The sequence below is a fragment of the Corylus avellana genome, chromosome ca2 (genome assembly GCF_901000735.1).
Source record: "Corylus avellana chromosome ca2, CavTom2PMs-1.0".
Classification (NCBI taxonomy): domain Eukaryota; kingdom Viridiplantae; phylum Streptophyta; class Magnoliopsida; order Fagales; family Betulaceae; genus Corylus; species Corylus avellana.
This window is the reverse complement of record NC_081542.1, coordinates 3,692,686-3,716,165: the sequence shown is the minus strand read 5'-3', so window position 1 is coordinate 3,716,165 and position 23,480 is coordinate 3,692,686. Positions and strand designations below refer to the sequence as shown.

The window sequence follows — 23,480 nt, the reverse complement described above, 5'->3', positions numbered from 1 at the left end:
AGCCTATGGCCGCGCCACTATTTAGTACCGAAAAATAATATTAATAAAATCTATAAATAGTAGAGTTTCATAGTGAAAGTCTACAACTCTCATTCTTTTCAGGCTTGGAGCCAGTTGCTCGCAAGCCCATTATCTTTAGACCCATTTGTAAAGCCCAATAGCTAAAGGCGAAAATTCACGAGCCTGCATGTTTGCTAAAAAGGGACGATTGGGCTAAGCCTGCTCAGGTTCTTAGGCCCTATTCATTCTTGCAGCCTTATTATTAATTTCACACACAAAAGCCCAGTTTGAGTCTCCAAGTCCAAGTCTTCGCCATGGGCCATGGCCCATTGGGATCGTTTGCCTGTGGCAATCATCACTATATAACATATCATGGCTGCTGAAATTCCGTACATTCACTCTCAAAATACGAAAATATCAATTAAAAATTAAATTCATTATTTCTTACCGACTTAAGTTTTTAAATAAATAATAATTAGGTAGAGTCTTCATAATTTATCACGTTTCATTTCAATTAAATATTTCAAGAGTTGTTCTTATTTAATTTTTGAATAATAGACTGAGATTCTCATTAATAAAATCAAATCAAAGATAGAGCAAATTGCTCATCATAATTACATCACGAATACTATCTGGAAAATCCTCCAACCAAACTTTATCCATGGAAGAGTGTTTTGCCATTTGGGTTAGTCTATGGGCATCTCTACTAATATGTACACATTTCCATCCTCTGAAAGATTTAAGATTAATTTGTTGTGTGTCTAAGACTGTATGTTCCTATTTAATTAACACAAAACATGTTTCTGCGAACTCACAAGGAAATCTATGTGGTCGGATTTTATGGCTTAGAAAAAGGAAAAAAATTTGTTCACGCCTATAATAAAAAAAACATTGGTAGAGAAAAAGTTAATCCATTAAGATAATGAAATAATTAGATTGCTCCGCTCGAACATGGGATCCTATGAACTGTCACCTTATCTTTATCATCTTTGAAATATGCATCCAAATCTATAACAAGAAATTTCCGATCGACCTCTTCTTCGTGGAAACAGAATAATCCAAGACGTATGTATTTCCACAAGCTAGAAAATACTCTATTGTTTATTAATTCTGATTAAAAAAATAAACAAAAACAAGTAATTTGCTAACTTTCAAAACCACGACAAATTGGAATAAAGAATGATTCTCATGTTAGTGAGTGTCAATGTCACCAATTAAACAAACAACTGTCGTTAATCGAATTATATTGCAATCCAATTAAATACAAAAAAGGTTGCATGAAGGTCGTCGCGGGGCTTTTGTCTTGGCCTCCATGACCTGAACCCATCAATCAAGGTTTTATTTGGTGTTTATTATCGTCATGGCATTGACAGAATGTGCGGATTTAGGGATTTTAGTATCTTTTATTTTTTGGTTCTATGTTCCAGGCTTTTTCTGTCACATCTGCTTCTCGTCGTCCAGGATTATTCCTCCCCGCTTTACAGCTTATCGATCGCCCGTCAGGCTGAACCAAAAACTTCTCTAACAACGTTCATCAAAAAACTAATAATAATGGAAAAGATAGAAAATTTGGTAGTGTGATCTTTGATCTGTGAGTTACTATGAGATTTTTGGACATCTGCACTTTTGGATTAGTACATTTTTGGGCAGTCTTTCTATGGAAATTCAGATTTGTTTTTTTAGCCTTGAAGCATCTTCAAAAATTGTTTCTGGGCATCGGAAACAATCTATTCCTCTCTCTATGTGTCATTTTTTTTTGGGAAGATAAAGACGACGGCGTCAAGAATCGGTGGGAAAGATGAAGATGACGGCAAGAATCGTTGGGAAAGATGAAGACGACGGGGGCACAAGGGATATAAATAGATTATATTTATTTAATTTGACGTGGAGTGTGTGTTGGAGCCTCAAAATAACGTGAAAAAGCTTATTTGTCATTTTTTAAAAGCATAAATAAAAATAAACACGTGTCTTATTTTTATTGGGTGTGATGTGGCAAAGTAACGGTTTCCGTTAAGTCATTTAACCGAAAATGAGTTCAGTGAGTAAAATGTTATTTTAGTCTATCCTAGGGACCTATAAATTATTTTTTAAACCACAGGGAGTGATTTATAAATTAGGCTAACCACAAGTCTACATGGACCAATTTTACATTTATCCAACAAAAAAAAAAGAAAAAAAAAAGGAAAAGATAGAAAATTTGGTAGTGTGCCCTAAATTTGACATTATGCATTCACATAGTAGCTAGCTAGCGCATGCATTGAGTCCATACTGCTTTTCTCTTCTCACTGATGTCAGTGCTTAGACAAATTAATCATTTGATTAATAAAAAGGCTGTTGAATTCTGGAAACATGCACCTCTGCCTCCAGGCTAGGGCTTCTTTGAAGCTTCCTCAGAGGCATTAATAATATTAAAGCTGCTGATTAATTAGTCATTAGATACCAAACTTTTCTTGGCATGATATTTCTAGACACAAGAAACCTTGGCTTGGAACATATATCTTTGTCACCCATTCCTGACGCGACACTTGTAATAAATTACCTTGATGAATGTCGAATTCAAGGCACCCATTGTTTGAATTCGTTGAAATTTTATGTACCTGAACAGTTTCTGTTGTTCCTTTCGTACCATTTTTATATTGATCTATTGCTATCAACTTTTGTTGAATTTGTTTTCTTGCTGTTTGTTGAGTATGTTCACGACGTTTACAGCGTATGCATGATTTCACTCTTGTATGATCTTCAGAATTAATTGAACTTTATTTCAATCTCATTTTAATTTGCTCAGTTTTATGTTAGCTAATTAATTCGATCAGTAACAAAATTAAGTTTGGCACAAGTCTAAGCACCACAGGAAGGTTTCCTGAAACAATAAGTTGGAATTGGCGGTCACAAATTAAAGGGTCTAAACAAATTAAGTACTTTAGTGATCCATTTGATGTTCAATTCAAAAATAGGAAAATTCACAAAGTGCTCGGTTGGAAGTGTTGATCGGACTACTTCCAAACGGGTTAAAGGTCGCAATTAAGTCGAGATGTTCAGCTGGAGACTCGGTCAGATTACATCCGGTCAACCAGAAAACTTGAAAATCCTAGCTAGCTAGCCACATCCAAACGAGATAACTTATCTGTCGGACCACCGCCTAAAACTATATTTTTCATAAACTACGCAAGTACTTGAAACAAAAGTTTTTGTTTTCTTAGGGCCTATATTAGCATCCATATGCACGATTTCCCATATACCTGCTTGAGGCCATTATTTAGTGTGCAAGAGATACTTTAATTTTTGCATCCACATGCTGTCAACCACACTCAAAATAAAATTAAAAAAACAAAATTGTGAATTAATTTCAGGTTATAACGACTCTTGATAGAATGATTAGCCAGTAGAGTACGTACAATATTTGAAGTTACTTCAAAGATTTTGTAAAGATGACTAATTGTAATTTGATTCTTCTATAATAGATGAATTTCTTAAGTTTGATCACTGCATTAGTGTGGTTTTAATCCTGAAGGATTTTTCAAAATTTTTCTACTTTGTCACCAAAATTGTTGTTTAATTTTTTTATTGAGTCACTTAATTTTTGTGATATTGTGTGTGTGATTGATTGTGGTTGTGAGAATTGGAAAACACTACTTCGCTCCCTTCTAAGTGTTATTTGGGATCGTTGGGCGAATTTCACAATCTATTATTGCAAACAATCTTTCTGCTTCCCCATAGCTTGAGATGGAAACAACTCCACAGGTCGGTAGAGAAGATAATGAACTTAGTTGATACACAAAGAGAAAGGTTTTGTTCCTTTTGTAAAGTAAAAGCTATTAAATACTTGGGGGAATAATATTCTTTTTCCTTGAGCACATGAATGATAGCTAGGCCTTATTATGAGGTTTAGTTGTTGAACCCAATATTATCTAAGAACTCATGACTTTGGCAGGCAATAGACTTTGAAAGTTTGAAGTGGCTATAGCTAGCTACATGTATTGACAAAATCTAATCAAACTTCCCAATCATTTTCAATTGGCTCTAATATTAAAAGTTGGCCTACCAAACAAAAGCTGGAAACAAAGTCAAGATGAAAATTACTAATCTGATCCCAACTTGTAACAACTATATACGTCTGGCATTGATTTCGGATTGATTGGGTCGGTTGTGTTTTGACTTCAAAAGAAAGTAAGCACTTCGTTATTTTTTTATCATCTTCCTCAATAATATGCAACACAACCTTCAATTACTTGGAATTTTTCTTTTTCTTTTTCTTTTTTTTCTTTTTTTTTTTGTTTTTTGTTGTTCTTTTTGGCATTGGATTGGAAGATGAGAAGGTATGAACATGGCAGAAATTATATCTTTGTATAATATTAATTAAATAATTGTATAGTGACATATCTAGCATGCCAACCACTTTGAAACACTGATTTGAAGCAACAACGAAATGGGTAACGAGAAGGGAAATTTCACGATGTCATGTTTCAGTAGCACGGACCATGAAATCAATGGTGACGAAAACCGTATCAGAAAATGTTGTGTGAACTCCAATCGAAGTTGCCATCGACATAATCAGGACAACAAAATGGGTGTATTTGTTGACTGTATAAATTATAATTTATAAATTAAATGCAATTAATTAAGCTGCCTCCCTCCTAAAACAATTAGGTACGTATATATAGGTCTGCATCAAGCATGCACCAGAAGAAAAAAAAAAAAAGCATGCACCAGAAAATCGAAAAAAGAAAAGAAAAATTAGCGATGGAGTTAACTTCTACTTTAATTAGCAGCCAAAGTTGAATCAATTAGAAGCGTATCTCGTGTATTAGGTTTCCTTAAGACTCAAACAAATTCTTGAAAAGGCTAATTAGTACTTCGGACTTGAATTCTGAAAAAGAAAAGGAAGACCCAGTCTATTTTGTTTCACTTGGTGCTTCTCTGGCAACTTTATCTTTTGACTTGTGAGCATGAACATGTGCTCCATCTACCTCTCTCCCTCCCCACACAAAATTGTGTCCCTGCATGTGATTGACATGCTTTGCTCGTTTTCCTTGTCTTCCATTGACACCTTTGCTAACCCGGCATGCCACTGCGTATTAGTACCTTTGGTTAATTATTGTTAGAAATCATAGATAGAAAACGAAAGGGATAAAAAAAAAACTCTAATTATGGAAACTGTATATATATATTTACTTATTAATGATTGATTGATTACATGACGTATTTATATAAGAAAATTGGGAGACATAATTATTCTAGTTAAACGTGGAAGTTTATCATTGTAAATGAAAGAGATTACACTTTCCCCACAAGCTTGGTAGGTGATGGACAGATTTCCTAGCAGTGGATTAATTTGTGGTAGGTGAGTGCATGACGCCCTTGATTTCCTTTTTTGCTCAAATTTTCTTCCTTAATAATCTCCTTCAAGTTGGAGTGGCGATTAATGACACTTGAGTTGCTAAGCAAGTGATGAAATTACGTCGAACTAAGTGTCTGAGTAAATAGATCAGTAGGTTGTTGATTGGTATGTAGGTATGTGGCAAGTCTGAACAGTGTAATATATATATTTCTTGAATGATGTGGCAGTTAATTTCTATATGTTTTGTTCTTTTATGAAAGAGGGCTTTCGTCAAAGTGATGTGAATGGCTACTTTGTATCATAATACAACTTTGTTGAATGTAGATCCGAGATATGGAGGTCCGCCAATAGTTGTTTTAGCCAACTAATAAACTTTACAGTAGTTTGAAGCTATAGTACTCGTATTCTTTTTCAGATAAAGAACGAGAGACTGTTGTTTGTTTCTTCATTTGATTATTTTAATAAATACATCCGAGTTTCGCTTTTGGTATCAATCCGTGCCAAATAAATTGTGCATCCGAGTTTTCTCGACCATGCTTATTATGAGCGAAACGAGGTTAATGAGTAGCATGCTGGTTCATCTTCTGTTATGGCAAAGGACATAATGAAAGTGATTGATTGAGCATTTAAAAGATCGAGGCAAAGACGATTCGAATTCAAAGACTAATTCTTTCAAATGCAAGGAGGATGATGCAGTCCTGATTACACATGGCTTCATGGATGAGTTTGGTAATTTTGACAAGGAAAAAGTGATACTTTTATCAAAACTACACGAGGTTGCGCACCAGCAAATTGATACTCATGAAACTAATTAAGCAAATGAGCCGGAGTAAAACATTTTGTGGTAGAGGAAGTAGAAGAGGAGGAGGCCACTTGGAACGATGAAATTGACGTGAGTCACTAGGGCTTTGATACCATGTAATTTTTTGAAATAGTAAAGTTTGTGTGCTGCCTTACTCAATCGAGTGAGAGGCCAAGTGTATGTTACATCAAAATCAATCAATACAACTTGAAACATATTTGGTTTTATCTTCTATATCTAATCCGGTCAACATATCTTTTTATTTGTGTTTGAATTTGTTGTGAAAGATTTATCATTTTATCTTGTATTTCCTTGGATAGAGATGATTGTTGTTGTTGATCATTGGTTAATAGAGGATTATTCTTAACATACAGTAGATTAATGTTTGAATTTAGGACTTTGATGCTGATATCATGTTAAATTACCACTTAAATATGTGATTTTGAACATTAATATGATGCTATTTGATCCACGATGTTAAGATTCTATGATTATATTGGCAGTGACATATACTTCTGGTAAACAAGTGACAAATAGATAACCCTGATTAAAGGCAAAATAAGATAAACATATTGATTTGAATGATTGAATTTTGTCTTAGAATCTTTAGGATATTTTTTATGTTAAGCTCTCTCTCTCTCTCTCTCTCTCTATATATATATATATATATATAATCAAATTTCTAGGATTTTGTTATATACTTTTTCTAGGCTACCTTAATTACCTACCACATTTTTCTGTAAATAGACTATATAACACAATTGTATTAAAAAAAAAAAAAAAGTCATCAATAAAATCAAAATGTAGCCTATGCCCTATGGAGCCTAGCTAGCTAATAGTGTACATAGACTTCTAAGACTGAACAATTCCAAAATTGTTATGTTTTAGGGAAAAATCCACTTTACTCCATGAAATTTCAGGAGTTTTTCAATTTGAACCCTAAAATTTAAAAATTGGCAATGTACTCCCTAATGTTTAAAAAATTTTCAATTTAAACATTCCGTTACTAATTTCCGTCAAATTGGACGGAAATCTATGAAATTACATAATTACCTTCAGGCTTTTTTTTTTTTTTTAATTTCAGTCCAATTTAACGAAAATTAGTAACGGAATGTTTAAATTGAAAGACTTTGAAACATTAGGGGGTACATAGCCAATTTTTAAACTTTGTGGTTCAAATTGAAAAACTCCTAAAACTTCAAGAAGGTAAAGTAGATTTTCTCCTATGTTCTATTTCTCTCTCCCCCTCCGCTCTTCTTTTGCATATTTAACGAAATACGTTTCCATGATCTATCCACCGCAAAGACCCATATAATATAGAAAGTTGCAGGCAACTTACAGTTTTCTTCTTTCTAGTTGGAACTACATGAAATGGACAGATAAGATGTGCTTTCACTGCTGTGATTGTTAGAGCAGACATGAAGAAAGAAATAAAAGAAAGCAGCCACATTTTGATGCCCTACTTGCTAAATCCGAGCAAGTGATGGCCAAAACGTCAAAGCACCTTTCCAACTTTACTTCCTTTTCATGGAGGATTCAGGGGCGCTTTGTGAAAGACACAATTCAACCAATGTGTTGGAAGAAAAAAAAAAAAAAAAAAAAAAAAAGAAGTAGCTTTTTAAGTTCGTAATTAAGAAATAAACGATAAAGTTCATCAAACACTACTCATCGAGAGAGGAGACCAGTCAACGCCCAGACAAATCTAAACATGAGTACTGCACTCAAAGAGATCGCAGGAGAGAAGAATTATATATATATATAAAACCAATTAACCATATATGAGAAAGTGCAAGTGCAGAACAAACAATTCTCTGAGTGAATTCATTTGGGTTTCCTTTTTTCTTCTGAAAATCTGACAGAAAATTTTCTACCGGTACAAATTTACACCACCCATGTGAAAGTTCTACTATTGCGGCGGCACAAAGTAGCTCAAATCTTGAAAAGCAGAATCCTGTGGCGGCTGCGGCAATCCTTGTTGGCAACCTTCATAGTCAGAAACCAAAGGAGGATAAACTAAAGAACTTATATCTCCCCAGCCGGTGCTTTCGCCGGAGCTAGTCGTGCCGGTGCTAGCATTGACGATGTCGGCCATTCCATAAAACTCTTCCAACCCATCAATTTGTTGTGGGTTGTGATCATATCCCAATTCACAAAGCTCGCTTGGGAGATTTTCAAGCCCCGGAAACATGTTTGGCAATTGAATAGAATTCATGGCTGCCGAAGAATTAGTAAGCATACTACTACTCATCGAGTTCACATATAGTTGATCTTGTGGCGAGGAAATAATATTAATGGGGTATTGAAAGTTAGTGTTTGGCTGCTGTGCAAGTTTCATCAGCAAACCCCTAAGATTTGCTTCTTCCGGATCTGTAGGCCAGTACGGGCTGATCTGGTTCATGACAGCTGGAGCCATAAACGCCTCACAGCTCTCTCTCTTCATCTCTTGCTTAATTAGGCTGTTGCCTCGCCGAGTCGCCGCCTGAGCCTGTTGCTCTTTCCGCTGCTTCCCAAGGAGCTTCTTCTTCAGCCTTGTGTTCCAGTAGTTTTTTATATCGTTATCAGTTCTCCCTGGTAATTGCCCTGCGATGATGGACCACCTATATATATATACTCGTGAGTATGTAGATGAATTTCTTGCAGAGAAAAGGGTTATAAGAGTAATTAATAATTACCTGCTTCCAATACTTATATAGAGGCTACAAATAATGTTATCTTCTTCCTCTGAAAACCCCCCGTGCTTAATGTTTGGGCGGAGATAATTCAGCCATCTAAGGCGGCAGCTCTTCCCGCATCTCTTAAGGCCTGATCATCATCAACAAGAAAAGACAAGGCATGATGATAAATATGCAAATTTGAATTTGAATTTACAAAAAGAGAGGGGTGAAGAAATAATATATATACCTATCTTCTGGGGCAAGGCAATCCAGTTGCCGCCAGTGCCATGCTGCTCGATGTAAGACTTGAGTGTGGCATCTTCCTCGGGCGACCATGGTCCTTTCTTGACGTTTGCTTTGTCACAGCAAGGAGCTCTCCCCATGTTTGTTTTTCTTTGTAAATGAGAGGTTCTAAAGTAATCTTCAAATCCCTTTATTATTAGCCCCTAGATGATAGTGATAATGATAATGATAATGATGATAATGTAATATATATATATATATATATATATAATAGAGAGAGAGAGAGAGAAGAGGGAGACTATAATGGCTGGAGGAGGGCAGACATGGAAGTGGTCACAGGATTTCAAAAAGGGTAATGGAAAAGATGAACCTTTATGAATAAAATAATAATGATAATAAAAATAAAAAATAAAAATTGGAAATGCCAGAATAGGAGACCAGGGTTTTTCTCATTTGTCTTTCATAATCATCCAGAATCTAGCTAGCTATAACATATGTCCGCCATCCTCCTTGACTGACTCTCTCTCCTCCCTTATCAAGGTGATCTGCTACAGCCTAATTTCTTCTCTGACGATCATGATAGTTCTATAAGTGGACCCGGCTACAACGTTAAGCTAGATATCATACATCACCTCTAGTTGAATGGTTCCTCAGACATGCCTCTAGCATTTCTGTAGAGAATATTATGATATCATCATCAGTGTCCTACTAAGAAACGGCTCTCAAATTAAACCCACAAGTAGAGAGAAAATTGATTAATTAGCAAAGAAATATATTTAGTACTATATTTTTGCCAGATATAGTTTGTGATAATTAAAATATATATAACAATATTGTCTAAGAGTAATGCTAGGTATCATTTTTTTATCCTCTTAAAGATGATGTGGCTTTTAAAATCACCATTAAATTTTAGATGAATCATATTTAAATTTTAATCAAATGGTAATTTTGAAAGTCACATTAACTTTAAAAAAAATTTAAAAAAATAAAAAGATGATACTTAATATTACTCATTGTCTATATATATATATATATATATATATATATGTTAAGTTGTCGCATGTCTTAGTCTTATCAATCATGAACCATTATGATCCATGAGTAGTCTCGAGATGCCACTTCAAAGTTGTAACAACGAAGGTGAACCTTCTGATCATAATTAAGAGGCTGCTGGCTGGGTCAATTAGTACGTATTGCAATCGTGGGGAATGATGAGAGATTTTTTCGTTATAGTAGGTGACCAAATGGCCACCGTGATATTAAAGGGAAGTGTAGCGCTGGATGGCTTGAATGTATCGCCAAATTAAAAATGAATTATTGCAGAAAGTTTCAAATTACAGCAACAATAATAGAGGGCTTTTAGATAATTAACAAATAGTATATATATAAGCAAGGCATGGCCTAGTTGAAGTTTCAACTATAGATTGCTCCTTCAAGGCAAAAGGCTTATGGGTGTAACCAATTATGCTAATCACACATGTCATTTGGGACCCAAAATCATATAAATAAATAAATAAAAGACATGATCGAAGATATATGCAACGTATGAGTTTGCCAGTAGCAATCAAGAACGAGAAACCCAGTGTCACGTCAATCACGTCACAAAATTAGACCTTTTTTGTCTGTTTGTTGAGATTTCATAATAATCACAAATTACTTATTGGGAAAAGATAATAATAATAAAAATATATATATATATATATAACTAAAGTGGTATGAACGTTCAAAGAAAAATGCAGAGGCTGACTTGAATCTTGGGTGAATATATGTGTAAAAGTCAAAGCTGGCATTCTATATTAATGGTTGTTGATTTTTTTTTTCAGTGCTTAGATTTGTCTTCCACATATTTTTCACTGCGTTTTTTATATTTGGTTATAAAAGTAGACAAAGTAAGCGGGAGAAAGCAGTACACAACTTTTCAAACCCGGATGGAAGGAAATGGTCTTCTTGGTAGGCCATGCTCTCTCTCTCTTCTCCAAGAATTGTGTGTTTTTTCCTTCCTTTTGCTTATTTGCTTCTCACTTTGAAAGTCTTTGGAAGGGTGTCCTAATTACAGCTCATGCCCACTTTTTTTCTCAAGCTACTTTCACTTTTTTGAGTGTAACTTACCTAATCCTAAGCTTGGTAATTTGTAGGCCTAGCTAGTTAAGGGCGGAACTACCCTTAGCCTTCAGGATTTTTAGGTTGCCTTGAATTATAAAAATGTCCAAATTAATTATTGGATTTTTTTTCTTTTAACAATGATTAATCCAAGAGTTAATGAATGGCCTGCTTGGAATTGCGTTGAGATAAAAGTATTTTTAACACTCAAAAAGTCCGTTTAAAGAAAAAAGTACTTGTTTGATAAAAAAAAATTAAAAACACTTTTAAGAATCCAAAAAGTCAAAAAATTGTCAAAAGACACTTTTGGCAAAAGCTTAAAAATAAAGCTTTTATCCAAAAGCTCTTTTTGACTTAAAAACTCTATTTCTCAAACGAAATCTCAAACAGATTCTAAGCGTGTCACGTCAGCTTTTGAATGAATATTAGATAGAATTTCTCAAACTTTATTTTACTCTAGATTTTGCTCTTTAAAAGGAAAGAAATTTAAATTAAACCCTAGCCTAATTAACCCTAGCCGCCCATATGGAAAAATATGCTACAACTAGCTTACCCATAAATCCCCTATCTTGAACCTAATAAAAAATTATTATTGGAAGAGAAATCAAATAATTAAGGGTGATTGAGAGTACTAGTCAAACACCCCACTATGGAAAAGGATTTGTTAGACTGGCAAGCAAATTAAAAGTTTGGGTTAAATCTTTTACAGGCAGATATGGTTTAATGCGAAATCAAACAGACCCTTCGATTTTTAAAAGTATCGCACATCATGGTACTTGTAGATAAGCAGCTCGTCCTTCTGTCCATATTCTGTCCAATAACCTAAGCCTAACGGGCCAGGGGCTTTACATTAATCAGTACAAGGGAGCAAAGACATTTAAAAGATTGAAGGAAATGCATTTTAAATCATGTGTGTAAAATGGACGTTCGTTCAAGAACTGTCGGCAACATATATATGAAGCATGCTAGTACTGTTTCACAAAAGAAAACAAAGTTCGACAATATTTTTCATTCACCAAGTATTCTACTCCTCACAGTACATATAAGGACCGACGTGGTTGACTAATCTGTCGCAAGACAGGTTTTTGCCTCTCCTTGCCCTGCAGTTACCTTTCTTTGCCTTTCTGCTTGTTGCCTCTCCGTCACTCCATCTCTCTCGCCTTCTCACAACCCCAACCACCATATCGATCCTTCTATTATTATTATTATTTGTTTTTATTGTACGGTAATCAAGAATTAAATCTGTGATGTCAAACCATGGGCTTCATCAAACTATCAACTCAACGCTGAAAACATGCGCGACACTGCAGGGGTGAAAAGACATAATCGTGTTGAAAATTTCAGAACATCTAGAAACATATATATATATATTTTAATAAGATCACCAAAGAATTAACGTCAGAGACTACGTCCTTTCTTGTTGCTAAGGGAGTTGGACCAGGACAAAAATACTTAAAACTGAAATAATGCTCAATTTGCTTCTCAGATTAGGAAGAAAGAATAAATAATGCTCGTTATTGGTCATGTTGTTTGCACATAATTGTCACATTTTACAGCTATCTTGCTAGTTAAAAAGAGAAGGTTTATGTGGGCATCCTTAACAAATCACGTAGAAAAATACCAAAAAAAAAAAAAGATGTATGTTTAAGAATATTGTTTGTGGTGGGGGAATTGAAATGATGTATGAAAAATGAGTTTGTACACTCAATTATGTGGGAAAAGTAGTTGTGTACCCTAAGCATGAGTATGCTCTCATGCTTCGTGACCGAAAGAAAAAAGCATTCCCATAATTGACCGAAACCAAATCGTTTCTAAGAAGAAAGTGATTGAGCCTTTATTATCATCTTAATATATATATATGCGTTTATTATTCTCTAAAGTTAAGTCAGCCACGCGGTTTCTTCTTCCTTTTGCTGATTCTAGAAATGTGTGAAACAAGGTGAAAGGTCAAAGAACAAAGACAAGCCAAAAGGAGATAAAGATTTTGACGATTCTGTTTTAAAATTATATTGATACATTAAGGTAATACCGTAATAGGACGGAAAGCGATAAAAATGATTGATCGAAAAGTAATGTTTTTCAATTTGTTAAACAACACACAGGTTGATAATGAAAATTCAATTGTTATTGAACTCAAAAATTGCTATCTTCATACGATTATAACCTTCTTATAACAATTATACGAGCTTATAAAGAACTCGGAAGGAATGGAATTAGTTTGTTGCCAAAATTAGAAGATTGTTCAAATTATTTTGCATTAGACGTACATACTCGAACCAACTTCGAGCGGATATTTAGGGCCTGTTTGGGATTGCGTTTGAGAGGCTTAAAAGTGCTTTTAACACTCAAAAAGCCTAAAAATTGCCAAAAAACACTTTTGGCAAAAGCTTAAAAATGAAGTTTTTTGCCCAAAAGCTCTTTTTGACTTAAAAGCTCTATTTCTTAAACGCAATCTCAAATAGGTTCTTAGTAAAGCATTCAAAGGACATACAACTTTCCCACTACATTCATTTCAAATAAGCCTGGCCCAATTAAAAGTGGGCTTAGTAACCAAAATGGGTCCTATAACAAAATTACAACGGGAAATGAACTATTTCGTTTTCTCAAAAAGCACCATAAAACCTCTCGTTTGCCAGAGATAATATATATACCCAAACGTGGGGTTACAAGTGGGATTGATGTTCCATTTTATAGTTAAAATTTTATTTTATTTTTATATTTAACAGTGTAAAGAGTGGTATCATATTGTTATATATACATCATGGCATCACGACCACGTCTGTCCTAGCTTCTCCACCACGTCCGTAATTAAATGACATAATTTCATGCGTACGGTGAATGGGCAGTTTTTGGCAAACACTTTTGACTACTAACCTTGTTATGTATTGTTTGCCTCCCCCTCCGCAAACAAAACTTTGTAGTTATGGTTTAAATCTACAACTTTCTTGCTTTTGCCATTTTGGTTATGGCTCTGCTTGACATGATGAACATATTCCTGAGCACCTACCCACGAAAATACAGATTAATTTCTCTTAGTTTCTCACTCTTAAGCTATTTTTTGCAAACCCTTTTGGGTACTAACCTAGTAATCTCGTAGTTATGGTCCAGAGAATAAGAAAGAGTAGTCCCTAGAATACTTCTAACTTTCTGATCTTCTCCTCTTAACTGTTCTTGGGTAAAAGAGGCAAGCCACGACCTCCAGATCTCCTTGTTAGGCGCAAGCTTGGTCCAGTGGGCACAGGAAGAACTTTTCTTATCCCATGTTTTCCAATAATGGGATGCATTATCACGACGATCTTCATCAGTATAGCCAAGAAAAATGGATCAAATGCGTGTTGTGGTGATGGAGAGAAGGCGTTGGGCTGGTGTGATACTTAAGGCCCACGCTATGATCAACATTTAAAAAAATAAATAAATAAAATAAACCTATTAACATACATCGCTGTAATTGGTATTTTTCTTTAACGTCAGCCACAACATAAATAAAATAATGGAGCATGCTCTCCAGATGCCCGAGGGTTGCAAAAGGTTCGTAAGCATTCACATGGGTTAGCCTAAATGCATTTTTTTTAAACAACTATTTAACAAAACAAAACAACCCAATTATTTCTTCTTTTTGGAAATAGTGATAATAAAAAAATATATTTTAAATAAAATAGTGAAAATAAATAGCTAAAATATTGAATCGATAAAAGTGCTTTTAAAAAGTGGGTGACTAAAATTATTTTTTTTTATTTTTTTTTTTAAAAAAAAAAGGTTTTATTTTAACTAAATTTTAGCTAAAGAGCGGGATGTGAATGGTTCAAGAGTCTGTTGACACTAGAAGTCGCAAGACTAACACAGCGCATCTTTTTAACAAGCTAAGTGAGCTTCAAAAATAAGAAAATAGCAAGTTATAGCCTTTGCTCTCATGCCATCGAGTAGCAAGATGCTTTTTACTGAGGATTATGAACATCTTATCTTACAAACGAGAAACACACCAAATGAGTCAGCGTTAGTCCAATATTTTATAAGGCTCAAAAAGTGTCTTAACTTATTTTTTCATTTGGTTCATATGCTTCAGGGCAGAATAGGGAGAGGAAAAAAAACACTGCATGTAAGCGAATCGGATGAATAAAAATTTTCGGTCTCTTTCAGTAGTCACGAACACACATTAACTTAGAAATAACTCCATCGTGCAAAACTTCTAAAGATCACTAGATACCAAAGCAAACTTGACAATTTCTTGCCTCTAAAGACGTTACAAACTAGATATGTTTATTTGAAAATACCTACCTTAGTTCAACAGTCCAATCCATCTTGTCTTCTATAAGTCCCATCTGCAGTCTGGTAAGCACAGAGTAGAGTTGTTGTGACACAACACCAACACCACCATCTCTATAAGACACCCTGCAAAAAGAAAAGACTACAATTAAGTGCCATTTGTTTCACTTTACAGCCATTTAATTCATAGTTCTTACAAGTAAAATGGATGCTCCTACTTGAGCAAGAATATGAAACAGAGTAATTTGATTCAAGTTTAAGGCAAGTAACTATAAGTACAAAAAAATGCCAAACAAACTTAATGCAGTAAGAAAAGGCATAACGGCAAATGACATGAGCCAGAGAGCAAAACAGCCAAGGGATTCATGTAGTGAGCGCCAAGTAGCAAAAACTTAAGGCTGCAGAGTTCACCAGAGGTTCAACCCATGTTGCATAAAAATTTGAAAAATTCAGTGACTTCCCAAAAACAACAGCACGAATTGATTATCTGATGTCGCTAGAGCAAATGCCTACTGATATGTGTCACTGTAGATCCATATTTAAGCTGTGTTATGACTAGTCAAAAAGAATTCCATTTGCATTAGCCTCTACAGCCACTAATCTAAATTTCCAGCTTGATAAGTTTAAAGCATACATTGACAAATGACTCCAAAAAGTTAGGCTGTAGAATAATATTCACCATTTCTCAACCATTGATTTGATCATGTTACAATAAGCATCATGTTTTTTGGAATTTACATCTGTATGACATACTTCATCAATAAGTTTGTTAGTTCCACCATATGTTGTTATTAGCACAAGCTCATATGAGAATGAAATCATTGTTCATTTTAATTATTAGTGAGACCAAACTATGATTAGGACTATAATTTGTGAAATATGGGGGTCAATCGTTTATTTTATATATTAGTACCTTTTACCCATATAAGTGATGCTGCCCACAGGTGATACAACCACAGCTGTTCCCGTACAAAAAACTTCATCAGCATCAAGCAATTCATCTACTGCCACATGACGTTCCTCAACCTGCAAGTTATTTTACAGTAGTAATCGGGTAGGTGGAGAAAAGCTACATACTGTGGAACTAAAAGACTGATGCAAGTGCAACACATCCAAGATTTAAAGAAATATCAATGATTTGTAAGTTATGTAACCAGCAATGACAACTAAAAACCAATTAAGATATCCCTCCTAGAGGTCCAAGTGAAGTTCGCATTATATTATTCCACCAGTATGGATAGACAAGGGACAATAATTCACAAATTGGAGGTTTTCCTCTCTACGACAAACCAGATGACTACCTTGTACTAGGCACTGGAATCTGATAAAGATGGGTTGGGAAGAAAAAAATTATCTCGTAAAATGAAAGCAAGATTTCAGGGGAAACCAGAAAAAAATCAGTGCAGACAGGTGGAGCAAATGTCATAATGTCAGTGTGTGAAATAAGGTCTATTATCAGGGCTTCCTCTCTATATGGAAGTATGTAAACATGCTTATTGGATCAGAAAGAGGAACTATAATCAAAGTTATCCCAGCTCAACTTGGATATTGAAAAAAGTGGATTTGTCACCCTAGATACTTTTCACCTCAGCAAGCCTCGATTACTAAGAGAGAGCATAACACTCCACCTAAAGTGATATACCAAGGAGATAAGCAGGGAAAGGAAAAGACATGATTAGATTGGAAACACTATAGAATACGTCATTCATAAAGATGACTTTCTGGCCCAAGTAAATATTGTCTGCATGAACACATATTTGAGAGCCACAATCTTTGGAATAAAAAAAATCAATTGTAGGTTGTTTTTTTTTTTTTTCATATTGGCAGATCCAGTTAGTAAAGAATGTAGACAGGCTCAATAACAAACGAAAAATGAGTAGTTATATCTCTAGTATCAAATGCTCATCAACGGTGTCCAAGATATTAAATAAGTACCTGAAACCCTTGGCTACGAGCAACATCAATTATACTCTTTCGAGTAATGCCAGGTAGAATAGTCCCTTTTATCGCAGGTGTGAAGATAACATTATCCTACAAGAACATAAAAATGAGAATATTTCAGCTGTGGCCACCTCAAATGACATGCTTCTTCTACACAGTTCAGATGCCTTGAAGCATTATGATTAGCCTTGCAGTTGCTTTTCTATCCATTAGGGTGCATGTTTCACGAAAAACAGATAAGATAGATGCAAATTTCTGCAAATAAGAAGTGATATTCAATGATTCTTCTTACTTTTCCCCATCAATCAGCATTGATCTTTGAAATGATATTCAATGATTCCTCTTTCTTTTCCTCATCAATCAGCAATGACACAGATCATAATTATAAAAGGTAATAGCTACACTAAAGCCCAGCGTAGTCATTAATCATCATACCTTTACAACAAAAATGTTGCAAGAGGAAACCTCCTCCAGATATCTTTTGTTGACACAATCAAGGTATAGCACATCCGAGTAGCCTTTGGCTTTTGCAGCAGATTGCGCCTTCAGAACCTACAAATATTTTTTTATTGATAAAAGAGATAATTCACTTGCTCCAAATTGCCTGAGCTTCACAAATCAGATAAGTAATGGCTCGTAAAGGGTAATTAATTAATTCAACCAAAACATTGGGAGATGGCTTGTATAGTGTTTAGTCAGGTCAAAATTCTCAAATTGAAAGGAAAAAAGAACCTGCAATTTTCATTGGCCCATTCCTAAGCACAATGAAGCCCTCTTAGACAAATTATAGCTTTCAACCAGAATTATCGCACATAAAAATAAAATAAAAAAATAAAAAATCATATAAGAACTAAATTTACAAATACTGCTTTTGGATCCTAGATGTATCATAATTTCCTTTTTTTCTTTTTGGAAAGTTACACATGCACCCCATGGGTCATGAATCAACGACCTCCCTTTTCATCTTGTTCTTGTAAGGGGAAGGTACCAATTGAGGTAGAATTCAATGGCCTTGACAAATTATGAAATTACAGAAAATAGTGCTGAAAGCATGCAACCATATAAACTTTGGTGAGATAAAAATTAAAAATTAAAATAAAATAAAATAAAAACAAAACAAAAAGTCTCAGCACAGATACAAGCATATACGAACTAAACAAGCACTTGCATGGTCAACTTACTGCAGCATAGTTTCCAATGGTCTTTACACCTCCAGTACCACCAGGAGTTGCACGGTGCAGTTCATGTTCAACAACCAGATGTATTGGTGCCACACCTTCCTGGCATCAAACATATAAAACATATTACACTCGATAACTGCAGTACAGGAATGCACCAAAACCATCAACACAAAACAAAATACAAAAGAGATACCAGGATGGAGTAATCCAGAAACAAATGATAACATTTCTAAACAAAAAGAAAAGATTGAATATGAAGCCCAAGATAAATAAAGAAAGAAAACCATGCACAAAAAATAAAGCAAAGTACTACTACAATATTTCAAATGAAGCAGGCCCCTAGTTTCCAAAAAGTGCTAAAAATAATAATCACCATATTTCAAATCCAAAGCTAAAATGAGAAGCCTCTTCAACTCCATAGTTCTGTTTTAACAAAAACAGAGAAAAGGAACAGCTTGGCTAAAATTTGATGCTAGCACCATTTGAGAATATTTCAGAGCAGAAATAAGCAAATAGTTCATGAGGAAAAAAAATAAAGAGCATTTAAGTCATGGTACATCTTTACAGCATTATGCATCCCAAAAGCAGATAATTGCAAAGATACTTAAAAAAAGGGGTTAAGACATCATATTTAAAGTGGCAACAATATAGAATGGATATCAATATGCAAGGGAAGATTAAAAACCTTAAAATAGTTTCCAACAGGTGAGACATAAATCAGAAAGGTATACTCTGGAGCAGGTGCAAGACCAAGAACAGCTCCACTCCCCATTAGCAATGGCCTGATGTATAAGGAACCTTTACCTGGAGGTGGAACCTGAAACGAGACAATAAAGATTTACCAATCTGACATGTACTGCCAATCACTAACAAAAAGGCTATACTGCAAGATTATTCAGGTATGCTACCCAACGTCTGTTTGCTAAAACAGTAGCCTTTACAGCTTCCACAAACTGTTCAACTGTTGGTGATGGCATGCACATCCGCTCTGCACCCGACCTCATCCGCACTGCATTTTCCTCGGGACGAAACAGTAGAATATTACCATCTTCTTTCCTGTAGGCTTTCAAGCCTTCAAATAATCCCTAGAGACACAAGAAAGATAAATGAGGGAACAAGTCATCAAGACTGAAGCAACAGAGACAACAATCAAATAAAAAGCCATATAAAAGGAAAATAAGTACAATCCTAAGGACAAACCATGATAAAGCCTCCATTGACATGCATACACACACACACACACACACAAAGTGTCCATGAATTTGATGTCTATCTAGCTAGTCCAAGATTGGAATTATCAAAATCTTCATTCAGTAGTATAATTCAAACTCCTGTAATCCCCTCTTCTTTCAATTCTTTCAGTTCAAGTTTGACTTCCTTTGAATTCTGGAATCAATCTCACTCTCTAGGATTCCAATAAGGTGGTGTACCATACGGATCATATTTACAAGTTCTAGAACTCCTCTAGGATTCCCAGACAATCTCTCCTCCTCACTCTCTTCCTCACCAGGCCACTTCTCTCTCCCCAAAATTTGACCACTCCTCTCTCTCCCTCACACCCATCAAAGACAAGCACTGCCACTAGCAACCCCCACCTGAAACCTCAACCTGGCAATCCCTTTAACGACTTCGATTGCTGGATTTCAGTTAGCTCATCAGAAAATCAAACTCTGGCCCCTTTTAACTTTTGGTGAATCTATTATATGAGTTGTGTGATAGGGAGTCGAAGAAGTGGATTCGCTTCCAGGTTTTGGACTCAATCCATAGTAACGCATCCTATTTTCTCTATCAGTGTGATTACAAGCTCTCTTCTACATTTTGTTGCTTCTTTCTATAGATTTACCTTTGGGTTTTTTTTATATTTTCAATTTCTGGTTTTTGCACTGGTTGAGTGGCAGAGAAAGAGAGAAGAATTGATGATTGTTTCTTTTTGGGGTATGGAGAATGCAAGCATAAAAATAGTAAAGACAGTACTATCTGTGGAGTAGGATTGATGGTGGGAGCATGCATATATACATGTGTTTTTCTAATGAAAGACTTACTATATTATTTGTTAAATTTCAATTTCTTTTTTTCTCTTTTTTTCTTTTATGCTATGTAAACAAATCTTAATTTCTATTAAGCTATTTGTCAACTCATTATTACTATGTTATATCCGTACCTAGTTATCAGGCTAAATGAAATAATGAAGGCATTCACCCATCTGAAGGGAGGATTTAGGGATAAGAATATGCATGTGAATTCCACTAAAAAAAAATGCATGAGGATTTAGGTTGCATTCAATCCATTGGATGCAGGTCCTCGAGATGTTGGGAGAACCAATGTATATGTAATATTTGGCTAAGATCTCTAGTTTATGAACTATGTGTGTTTTTTTAAATGGTATTGTTATAATATTGAAAGGTTGAACAACACTAGGTGTTTACGCTATGTTTTAGCCTTTTGTGTTTGAGTTTATGTAATGCTATTATTATCTTTTTCTTTGTCCTAGTTTGATTTTAAGTTTATTGAAAATAATATTATTAATATTTTTAAGCAAAAATAAATACTACTCCATCCGAAAATAGATAGAAGTGAGCAAATAGCGAGCATTTTAATGAAACAAAATAAACATAACCATCTTCCTAAAATGGCCTTTGGTGAATTAAAAAATGTGGGTTCAAATTTAAAGGTAATATGTTTGGAAAATCCCATATATTTTGGATAAGCCCAAAAAGAAAAGCAACAAATCTCGAACAGGGACATTTTTTGGGAAAAAGTAATTCTTTCAGAATTTCTAGTAATAACCCAAGCATTAGAGATTCATAATCTCAAAAATCTTATTGATTTCTTTTCAAATCAAATGTGGGGTATCACTACATCCCCAACATTCAAATTCTCAAGCATCACATTCCCAAGAATCTGAATATCAAAGAACATATTGGATTCCTCAAATCAAATGCCACTTAATATTTTAAGAAACCATTGGTAAAATTCCCTAACTAAATTTTTAAATGTGGATAAAGAGCAAGTATGCATCGTTACATACATGCATGTAAATTGAAGAGAAATGCACCCCAAATACCAGTGACATTAAAGTTCTACAATCAACATTCAAAGGACCAAAGAAAATGGCCCCAAATACCAGACTATCAAACAACAAAAACCGAATTACATTTAAATGATTGTGTACCTCATACAAACTTAGAGCAAGTCAAACAAAAATTAACACAAATTTCAAAATTCCAGTCAATGTTTGCATTACTAGTTACACTAAATTCTGGAACTAATACAATATTTTTTTATAAGTAATTCAATCTCATTAAAAGTGCAGAGGGCACAATTCTAGTACACATGAAGTATATGAGAAAACCCCTTTATATGGAAAAGAAAAAACAAAAATCCAAAAACACAAAAATTAGAAAATAACTGATTATGGAACGCTGATGCCCATGTGTAGAGGGATTGGAACAGCATATGAAGGTTTAAAATCTAACCTGCCCATAATTCAAGACTCCAGCTGATGGGTTCATTTCAATGTTCCCAAAACGCTGTAATTCACCTTTAGAGAATTCACCACCTCGAGCACATTTCATGGTGTACATATAATCAGTAGGAAGAAATGAAAAGCCAAGGCTGTCCCAGTCAATGTCAGCTAATTCGGTTGTTTCACTGCCATTGTTCAACAAAAAGCATGTCAATGACCAAAAACAAGTCTATACGGAATGCAGTATACATGTTTAACCATTATGTTCTTCCTCGTAGACAAAGAGCGAGATCCAGAGAGATAGGCGATGTAGCTAATGTGAATCTACCTTATGGGTTGCAAGATAACTCGTGTGTGTGTGTGTGTGTGTGTGTTCACAGGATGGCCTATCACGTCCTGTCAAGATGAAAAGATTAAGCCCATTACACACTAAACCACCGTTACTATGCAAGAGTGCATCTATTTGTTAAATTATATTTAAAAAGGCCGAAATTAATCCAGAGATTAGCTTTGTTTTCAGAACAATACAACCCGAGAATCGTGATTCAGTTTTGAAATTAAATAATCATGATGTCCAAATCAAAAATACCGAAAAAAAGTAAATAATGAATCAACAAAAACAATATACAAACCTGTAAGTTTCAGACAAAACGGCATCAAGCCTAGAGGGAGAAGCCGCTCGAAGAGCACCAAGAGAAGCAAGAGGAAACTGCTTCTGCAGCTGAAAACAATTTTCACAGTGAACCGAAAATCAAAATCATTTAAGATAAAATCAAGCAGCGAATGATTCGAAATTGAGAGTGAAAATGAAGAGGAAATGAAATATGCAACAATAATACCTTGAGAGATGACGGCGAGGAACGTGGTTTGTCGGCGAAGGGGAAGGAAGGGAGAGGAGTGGAGGGGTGGCGCCGGGAGGCGCTTAGTAGTTGATTTGGCTGAAGCCCTGCCAAGACGGCGCTTCTCTCCATTCTGCTATCTCTCTCTCTCTCTCTCTCTCTCTCTCTCTCTCTGTGTGGAACTCCACGCACGCAACACTGACTAATGCTCTCCCATTCAGAGTCTTACTTAATAACCTAGACCAGAATCTACGCGCGTGAATAATCCTTGATCTGTTTCCAAAAAATATAACTGTTTGTACCTTTTTATTTTATTTTATTTTTATTTTGTGAATATGACGGTTAATCGATTTTAATAGAGTCGAACGTGGATACAAACTAGACTACCAAAACTGAAAAATTTGATTGATGTACGACATTTTAATTAGATGGTTAAATTAAATTAATCCCTCTAACAAAGGTTTGACTGAAAGCTATTGCAGCGACGTAAGAAGTCGGCTACAATATAAAACGTATTACAAAATCTATACTCCATGCTGGGAAGCCCAATTGAAAGATTGCCGTACAGGACAAAAGGATAATGCCATCCCTGGGTGGATCAAGACTCTGACCGAGTTAACGCTCTCATGGAAATCCTTAATCCTTATCAATAA

General features: G+C 34.9%; 2 protein-coding genes across 2 annotated transcripts; both read right to left on the bottom strand.

The window, feature by feature from the left end:
• Positions 1 to 7,950: 7,950 nt before the first annotated feature.
• LOC132172282 (transcription factor RAX3) lies at positions 7,951 to 9,231 on the bottom strand. The gene is made up of 3 exons (XM_059583755.1): positions 9,042 to 9,231; positions 8,813 to 8,942; positions 7,951 to 8,737 (listed from the first exon to the last, which is right to left on the bottom strand). Exons 1-3 carry the CDS (start codon positions 9,175 to 9,177, stop codon positions 8,047 to 8,049), a joined length of 957 nt encoding a protein of 318 aa, XP_059439738.1. The 5' UTR covers positions 9,178 to 9,231; the 3' UTR covers positions 7,951 to 8,046.
• Positions 9,232 to 15,234: 6,003 nt separating this feature from the next.
• On the bottom strand, positions 15,235 to 23,037 carry LOC132171091 (branched-chain amino acid aminotransferase 2, chloroplastic). Its single transcript, XM_059582315.1, has 10 exons — positions 22,828 to 23,037; positions 22,621 to 22,709; positions 21,999 to 22,173; positions 19,431 to 19,607; positions 19,208 to 19,339; positions 18,523 to 18,621; positions 17,777 to 17,893; positions 17,336 to 17,431; positions 16,314 to 16,426; positions 15,235 to 15,526 (listed from the first exon to the last, which is right to left on the bottom strand). Exons 1-10 carry the CDS (start codon positions 22,957 to 22,959, stop codon positions 15,409 to 15,411), a joined length of 1,248 nt encoding a protein of 415 aa, XP_059438298.1. The 5' UTR covers positions 22,960 to 23,037; the 3' UTR covers positions 15,235 to 15,408.
• Between the last annotated feature and the right edge of the window lie 443 nt (positions 23,038 to 23,480).